The sequence below is a fragment of the Eublepharis macularius genome, chromosome 2 (assembly GCF_028583425.1).
Source record: "Eublepharis macularius isolate TG4126 chromosome 2, MPM_Emac_v1.0, whole genome shotgun sequence".
Classification (NCBI taxonomy): Eukaryota; Metazoa; Chordata; class Lepidosauria; order Squamata; family Eublepharidae; genus Eublepharis; species Eublepharis macularius.
In genome coordinates, this window is record NC_072791.1 from 235,508,548 (window position 1) to 235,517,409 (window position 8,862).

Genomic DNA, 8,862 nt, shown 5'->3' on the forward strand with positions numbered 1-8,862 from the left:
TAAAGTTGGTTAGTCTTAAAGGTGTTACTGGACTCTTTTCTATTTTGCTACTACAAACTAACACGGCTAACTCCTCTGGACCTCTGAAGTAACTAATGGGAAAGAATGCCCAGTTCCTGATTTCGTTGATGAATCTAACCAGGATGCCATTTTGGCAAGTAGATTCTAGGATTCAAACATAAATTTAGTGTTAGAATCTAATGAGGCTAATTTGTTTTTCTCTTTCTGTACTTTGACTACAAATGAGCAAGATAATCTGATAAAGCAATTTCAGCTTCTTCAACTAAAACAAGAGAAATTGCATCAAAGTTCCCCTCAATTAGTCAACAGTCCTTTGCTACATAAAACTATAATTGGTATTTCTTTTTCTCCTCCTCAGTTCACTACTAGTCCTCAGTCTTTTGAGAATACTGACAAAGGGACAATGGTCCTTCTGCCTGTGGAACCTGAGTGTTAGTATGTAACAGCTGTTAGTAATAACAGCAGTGTAGTATTCAAACAAGGTATTATTATAAAGATGATGCAAGACTGACTTTAAGGTCCCCAAGTGAAAGTATTATCTTGGAATGCAGCAGGTTGGACTTCTAGAGTCCCAACACCAGAGGGGGGGATCCTTTTTTAAAAAATATAAAACTATATTGCTGCACGAAACATGGTCAACTAAGGAATCTATTTAACAGGTTATGTAGCTTTTTCAGTTAAAACTCAATCAGGAAACAACAGTAGGCACCCTAAAGCGGGTCATTTCGAACACAATACAGTGTATCTAGATAGAACAGAAGGCATCTTCTTCATTGGCCATAGCTGTGAATATAAAATTCAGCAAGGATTCCCATATATTATTACCAGTTTATTTACCGCCTATCAGAGATAAAAACACCCTTTTGAGTAATTGGAGGAAGCTAGTCGAAAAATTAGTACCAGGAGTTTCACACAATTTATTGCAGGCAAATGTTCATGGACTGACCCTTTATTTATTTGTTTTAGCCCACTTTTCTGCCATTCTGAGGAGTTGAGGCCTCCTTGTCTCTCATGGGTAAACACGGGCAAGAACAGGGGGGGGAAAGAACATGGTGTTCGTTGTTCGTTGTTTGTTGCCATCCACGAACAACGAACAATGAACACTGACGAACATGATCCTGTCACGAACATGTTCATTGTTCGTGGGGGCCAGCAGGCTCTCCTCCAGCCATCAAGATCCCTACTACACCACTCCCAGAAACCCTACCTGAGCAGGCACCAGGAAAGGTACCAATAATAAATAATAGCTTGGCCCCAGAGCCTGGCAGCAGCCCTGGAACCTGAAGGGGTAGATCCCTATCTCATCACACACAAAGAAAATTCAAGCTCCAATGCACTCACCCTGTCTCTCTCTCCCTCTCTCTCCTGTTTGTTTAGAATGGGGCCTCACGAACACCACCATCCACCAGCAGATTGGGCTGTTCGTGGGGTTTTTTTAGTTCGCATTGCTCTTCGTGCCCATTTCTACTCATGGGTCAGAGGAAGAATCCACAGAAATGTCCCAGTAAAAGAAGACTGGATTAGACATATATTTAGCTACAAGGCCAGGTTTAGCACACAGCAAAGGGGAAGGGAAAGATTCACTTAAATTATGATTACAGAACCTTCATTCTGCAGCTGTCAGGCTATGCATGAGAGGATACACTAGGCGGTGCTCCACCCAGTCGGGGGGGGGGGATAAACCATATGCCCTCCCATCCAATGTCACCCTCCATCTCTCACATGCTGTTCTGGGAAAAACTGCTTTATGGATCGTCTAAATTGTGTGCTGCTATGTCTCCCTGTTTTATATGTATATTTATATATGTGTGTGTGTGTGTATTTATATAGATGTAATCTTAATGATAGTATGTAGTATTTTATAATTTTAATGATAGTTGAAGCATGTAATGTGTTTTAAGTTGTATTGTGATCCGCCCTGAGCCCGCTGCTGCGGGGAAGGCGGAGTATAAATCCAATAAATTAAATTAAATTAAATTAACATCGCAGGCAGATCTCTGACCCATTTGCAGTAAAACTCCAATGTTTAGTCAAATGGATTTTATTCAAAGATCAAATCATTTCCATACACAGGTCCATAGGTCTACTCAGAAACAAGACAGACATCCAAGCAGCAAAAATGGCAAGGAATGACCCCATGTGAACAAACCTTCCCTTTCCCCCTCTCGTTACTCCCCTCCCCCTCCTTTGAATACTTCGGTGCTTAGTTTGTGTGAGAACATTTCACATAGTTGTGATATCACAATGAGTTACTAGGTGGAGAGACATAGCACTGTTGGGGAAGAACTACAAGGTCAGCAACATTGGGAACACAATCAAAAAGAGTCCCGTAGCACCTTTAAGACTAACCAATTTTATTGTAGCATAAGCTTTCGAGAATCACAGTTCTCTTTGTCAAATGCATCTGATGAAGAGAACTGTGATTCTCGAAAGCTTATGCTATAATAAAATTGGTTAGTCTTAAAGGTGCTACTGGACTCTTTTTGATTTTGCTACTACAGACTAACACGACTAACTCCTCTGGATCTATGACCATTGGGAACACAGAAAGCTGTGGCAGTCTCACAGATAAGCACCTGCAAAAGCCTGAGAAAAGTTAGCGCACTAACAAAGTGACATCCAGTCATAGCTTGATACAGAACAGTAATAGCTTAGAGGGGGGTCAACAGACCCCATATTGGCATGGATGGGGTTCAGACATGACAGCAGCAGATTTAATACTTCTAGTGTTGGGAAATTCCTGGAGATTTGGGGAGGGAGCCTGGAGAGGGTGGGGTTTTGGAAGGGAAGGGACTTTAGTGGGGTATACTGTCAGAGTCTCTCTGCACGGGATGCCTGGGCGTGTGTTTGTCAAGTGCCGGCCGGGAGACGCAATGTTAGCTTGGAAACAGTTTTAAAAGAGAGCCAGCAGAGATTGCTCCAGAGGGGACAGATCCTCTCACAGCCCTCCACCGCCTCTGGCGTGCCAGATTGTCTCCCCTTCCAGAGCCTTTGCCCTGCCACCCTCACGCCTTAAAATTTTGAATTAACTGAGCCTCAGCAGGGCCACCATTGTGTCTCCTGGCAGGTGAAGAACACATGTCAGAAGTCTTGTGTCGAGAGACTCAGAGTCCACCCTCCAAAGCAGCCATTTTCTCCAGAGGAACTGATCTCCACAGTCTGGATATCAATTGCAATTTCCAGGCCCTAGCTGGAAGTTGGCACCCTAAATATTTCACTAATTCATACCAAAATGATGTCTATTTATTCCCTCAGGTTGAAGGTGGCTTCATGCAGGGACTCGGCCTTTATACTCAAGAAGAAATAAAATTCTCCCCGGAAGGAGAGCAGTACACACTGGGTCCAGACACGTATAAAATTCCTGCGGTTTGCGATGTCCCAGAATTGTTTAGAATCTACTTGCTACCAAACACAAGAAACCCCATTGCAATCTACTCCTCCAAGGTAAATGTATTAGATATGTGGATAATATAGTCGTTCTGTATTGTTCAGTTACTGAATCTGCAAAAGGCATTTACTGCATTCATTTCGGTGTTTAGCGACAAGCCACTCCTGCAAGATGTCTGAACTATCTGGGATCTGATCACATGTTGGGCCCACTAATGAGAAAACAAAACACACACTCATCTAGTACGCTAGATGTCATTGGAAAAAATGGTCTCCTCTGTCTGTGTAAATTTATCCTTAGACCCCAGGGCCTGGATGGAACATTAACAGCGCAATCCTAAGCAGAGTTACTCCAGTCTCAGCCCAGTGACTGCACTGCTGTAAGGACAATATCAAAAGCCCTGTCTCTGAACAGCTTAGGTTGCCTGCTAAGCCTCACACCAACACAACTCATCGAAGAATGAAGGCAAGACTTCGCACAATGTTCTTCCCCCTGACAGAGGAGGTGGAGTTCATACCCTTCTGTGCTGTGTATCTTCCTGTTGCACTTAAGACACTTCTTGGTTCCGACCACCAACAAGAACTGTAGAGAATCCACATGCGGACACTATCCATAGGAAAAGGATAGAAAATAGGGGAAAGATGGAATGTAGAGGGGGAGAGACGCCTAGCTCACATCATTTGCTGAGGAGACTTCTAGTGAGACTTCTGTTGTGGCCAGCAACAGAGAATGGAGTAGGATAGTTTAGCTCCACCCACTTGTTGGCACCTCTTCTCTTGAGTTGAGTGGAGTCACTGGCAAAATTGCTTTTACCTTCGCTCTGGAAGATCCTGGAAGATGCTCGGCACAGGCTCAAGTAATTTCTGTGTGTGACTACGCAGGTGACCCCTCGAAGAACAGCAGTTACAGGTAAAATAGAGTGTTGGAGCCCTCCTTCAACAAATAGGATGCAAATTCCAGTAATTGCTGATACAATAGCATAGACCTGCTCTGCATCCTGAAAAGCAGTGACATTCAGGAGCTGTAATAAATAACCCCAAACACCCTCAATTAAAGAGTTAACTGTTCTTGATTAGATGCAAATTACCCCATGGATAGCAATCAGGTATGCAAGCAAAATCTCACTGAGATGACATGAATATAGCAGTAGTAGTAACTTTTATTATGGTCAACAACCAGGTTCAAGCTTATGAAACAAAACATTATCTGGTTACAAAATACTGGTTAAAAGAAACTTCAGTTAAAAATATACAGATATCAGGATATCTAGTTAAAATTACATCGTAGAATTAAAACAGAGTATAAAAACATAAAATAGCATCCTAGATAACCATTTTAAAATTTGAATCAACAATATAGTAACCTCCTAATGTATTCTGAATCAGGGCTCAAGTGAACAGAACTAAAATTTATTGTGCAATTTAATCACCTGAGGACAGAATTCAGCCGTTACCTTGATAATAGCTGAGATTTCATCTGTTAATAGTTTTTCTAGACATACCCTGTCTGTCTCTATAACAGATCTATCCATAAGGGAAAGAATTGTCTTAACTTGAATTTCTTTATACAGGGGACAGCATTAAAAAACATGTCCCATTGTTTCCACCTTGGCTAGAGGGCAGGGGCAAATCCTCTCAGAGTAAGAAATCTTTTTGTATCTCCCTTCCAAAATCATTGACAGTATGGCATCACATCTGGCCAGTTTGGAAGCCAGTTTGAATTTCTTTTCGAAGTTTTGTGGCACCTTAAAGAATAATATTTTGATCTAACTAAACCAGTACTTATTCATTAAGTTCCCACAAGATGTTCATTCATTTCCCCTCCAACAGACTAATAGGGCTGCCCTTCTGGAACCTTTATATACAATTTTCATTAGGCCAAATCTTTGTCTTTAATTTGTTTATATCTTGAAGGCAGCTACCCCTTGAAATAAATGTATTGTGTTTCAAAATATTAAATGCCAAGACTAGCTTGGACAGATCTTCAACTGGACACAACCTGAACAGCTGCATGACTTTAAACAGCACTATGTAACAGCCTCCAGCGTTTTATTTCTAATCGACTTCCAAAACAAACAGCTTGACTGCCTTTTTCTTTCTGCAGGGTTTGGGAGAAGCTGGAGTATTCATGGGATCCTCCATATTTTTCGCTATCAAGGATGCCGTGGCTGCTGCCCGGAAGCAAAGAGGACTGAATGATGTTTTTGTCCTGGACAGTCCACTGAACGTAGCGCGTATTCGCATGGCGTGTGCCGATCATTTCACAGAGATGGTAAGCACTTCCTAAGCATCCCCTGCCCTGCCCTTTCTACCCAGCACCTGCATTTCATGGCCCCCTGCTGTTTATTTTTTTTAATTTACCTTCTTCATAAAAGGTCTGCCCAGCAAAGATCTGCTCATTGTGAGCCCTAGATGCAGACTCTTGTCCATGAAAATTTATTCTGGAAAAAACTTCTGTTCGTCTTTAAAACCTTGGCTTAAATTGGCTCCAACAAACGAATACAAATTCCCCTCTGGAATCTTTGTGCTCATCCATCTGTCTCTATATCAGTATCCATAATAGGACACTTTTCATAGAGGAAGGCCCAGAAAACAAAAGGCAGGGAACGGATGTGCCCATGCCCAGAATCACTCAGAGGAGACATGCTAGATAGTAGGCAAAGGGGGGGGGGGTGACTTCGGTCTTTTCTGCATGGGGCTTTTACATCGTTTCAGGCCCCATACTGCATCAGTTTCTCTCCAGACTTCTGCATGTATGGTCAAAGCACCCCGATTCCGTCTCCGAACTGCTTCCCAGACTTTTTTGTGTTGCTGGCAGAGAAAGGCTGCAGCTGTGGTACACCCAATTCCTGGTTTTCCTGCGGCTTTTCTCTCTGCACACACCTTGATTTTCCCCCCAGCAGGCAGAGGTCCTCTGGGGTGCCCTCTTGTTTCTTATAGAGAACATTTTCTTTCCATTGTTTCAGGTCTTCACTTGTTACTTTCATCCTCTGTTCTCTCAGAGCCATCAAGCCAGATTCTGCGCAAATTGCCTTAGTATCAGCACCAGGCAGATCATCTTTAGCCACAATCAGCTCATCAAGAGTAACATTGTCTGCCAAAGTCATCCTGCTGGTCTGAATCTGAAAAATGCGCCTCTTGGTTTTATCGTCAGGCAGAGGGATTTCTGTCAATACGCCCTGGCCTGATTAAGGCTGGAGCCAGTGTTTCTATTCCGTTAGTGGCCATGAGCACTTTGACATCTCCACGGGAGTCAAACCCATCTAGTTGGTTCAGCAGCTCCAGCATCAACCACTGGATCTCCCTTTTACCCCCTGATTTAGAGTCATACCTTTTGGTACTGATAGCATAAATTTAATTGATAGAGACGATTGATGGGGCATTCTCCTCTGCTACTTGAAACAGTTCTTTGACAAGCTTCGGACTATCTCCCAGGTACTTCTGCATAAGCTCAGAGCCAACCACTCTCGGAAAGGTGGTAGAGGTCTGGTTTGCCACTGCTTTGGCTAATAAGGTTTTACCTGTGCCAAGAGCGCCGTACAGAATTACTCCTTTGGGTGGCTTTATACCCATCTCTTCATAATACACAGGATGGGTCAAAGGAAGCTCCATGAACTCCTTGATTTCTTGAATCTGGTTATCTATGCCACCGTGGTCTCCTGTGGGGCTTTTCCCACCTTCATCACAGTTACAAAGGGATCTATGTCACCCATCAGAACTCCTACCACAGCATGGAGTTTATGGTTAAGAAGAACCGAACATCGTGGCGCTAGCAAGTCCTTGCCAATGAAAGGAAGACTACTGCTCTGATCCCATCAGGGTAGACACAATGGCATGATCATCATCAATTATCTCTTCCAGAGTCCCTATAGATATCGGGTTTCCTCTCAGATCATCGACCTTGAATCTCTCTTCCTCTTGCATTTCTTCTAATGTTTCATCTGTTCCTTCATCCTCCATCAAGAGGTAATCTTTAATTCTTTCCAGCTTCAACAGCTTGAGTCTGCATTGGGTGTGAGAAGTTACCAGTGGAAGTTTGCTGGCAGTATCTGGTCCCTTAGTTTTCTTCTTCTTTTTCCCTACTCTAGTTGGAACTGGAGGCTCATATTTCTTCTTCTTATGCTTGTCCTCCTTTTTGCCACCCCCAGGACCATGTCCTCCACTCTGGCTTTGACCTATTCTGCTCCCTCTTCAAAACAGCACTTTCTTTGAAGTGCGGAATGCTTTCTTCGGTGTGAGGCCTGGCCTTGGCCCTGCCTTTCATCCTTCCCTTTATTCCTCTGCATCTGGATTGGTTGGACAGCAACCAAGTAAGTTTTTTTCCCTATTAAAAAAATTGAATGGCAACATTGCAACGTTGGTGCCATTTAAAAAGACAAAAAAAAACCACCCCCTTTGTAAGTACCCTCAGCAATCAACTGAGGAAACGGAGGAGTCCTCAATGCCTACAGCAGAATTGGGGCATTTTTCTAGCGCAGAAATAGACAACAGACACCACTTTGGTTCAACTCCCTCAAAGTGTAGAGTTAAAGAACCAAAGAAGTATGGGCCAGAACCAATGAATAAAGTAGGCCCAATCCTCATGGGTTGAATACACAGAAAGCCTGATGTAAAGTTTACCATGTGGAAGAGGCCTTCTTTTCAGCCCTAAAGTGAAACCTGATGAGACTGTGGGAGATTTGGAGTTAGTCCTCTTGGGCATTTTTAAGTTTAAGAGGAGTGTGCAGGACGAGGGGGAGGATTAGATTTTGAATTTTCAGCATTTCATAGCATTCACACCTAAAAATAACTCTCTCTCTCTCTCTCTCTCTCTCTCTCTCTCTCTCTCTCTCTCTCTCTCTCTCTCTCTCTAGATTCCAAAGGATGAACCTGGGACCTTTGAGCCATGGGCTATCGATGGAAACTAAAATTGTTTTTCTCCCTAAAGTTGTGGTTGTTATCTGTGTTTCCAAGCATAATCACCAAAACAATCTCAAAAAGAGTCCAGTAGCACCTTTAAGACTAACCAATTTTATTGTAGCATAAGCTTTCGAGAATCAAGTTCTCTTCATCAGATGCATGATACAGAGACTGGTCAAATATAGAAGAGGAGGGAGGAGGGAGGAGAAGAGGAGGAGAGAGAAGAGGCAATTAGGGGGGCAATTGGTTGCACTCTCCCCCCCCCTAATTGCCTCTTCTCTCTCCTCCTCTTCTCCTCCATCCTCTTCTATATTTGACCAGTCTCTGTATCATGCATCTGACGAACAGAACTTGATTCTCGAAAGCTTATGCTACAATAAAATTGGTTAGTCTTAAAGGTGCTACTGGACTCTTTTTGATTTTGCTACCACAGACTAACACGGCTAACTCCTCTGCATCTAAAACAATCTCAGTCTTTCAAATAAAATAAAATAAATATTTTAGTTTCTAGAGGGACATCAGATCCTAAGATCTCATTCAAAATTGAAAAATGAG

At 42.8% G+C, this 8,862-nt stretch overlaps 1 protein-coding gene and 1 pseudogene across 1 annotated transcript in view; one reads left to right on the forward strand and one right to left on the reverse strand.

Moving 5' to 3' along the window:
• Nucleotides 1-8,315, forward strand: part of LOC129324707 (aldehyde oxidase 3-like) — a 147,162-nt gene extending 138,847 nt beyond the window's left edge. Inside the window, exons 31-33 of the mRNA XM_054972081.1 lie at nucleotides 3,277-3,465; nucleotides 5,513-5,680; nucleotides 8,262-8,315. Coding sequence (XP_054828056.1) covers nucleotides 3,277-3,465; nucleotides 5,513-5,680; nucleotides 8,262-8,315 — 411 coding nt within the window. The remainder of the gene's footprint in view (nucleotides 1-3,276; nucleotides 3,466-5,512; nucleotides 5,681-8,261) is intronic.
• On the reverse strand, nucleotides 6,168-8,110 carry LOC129324277 (26S proteasome regulatory subunit 4-like; annotated as a pseudogene).
• Nucleotides 8,316-8,862: the final 547 nt, after the last annotated feature.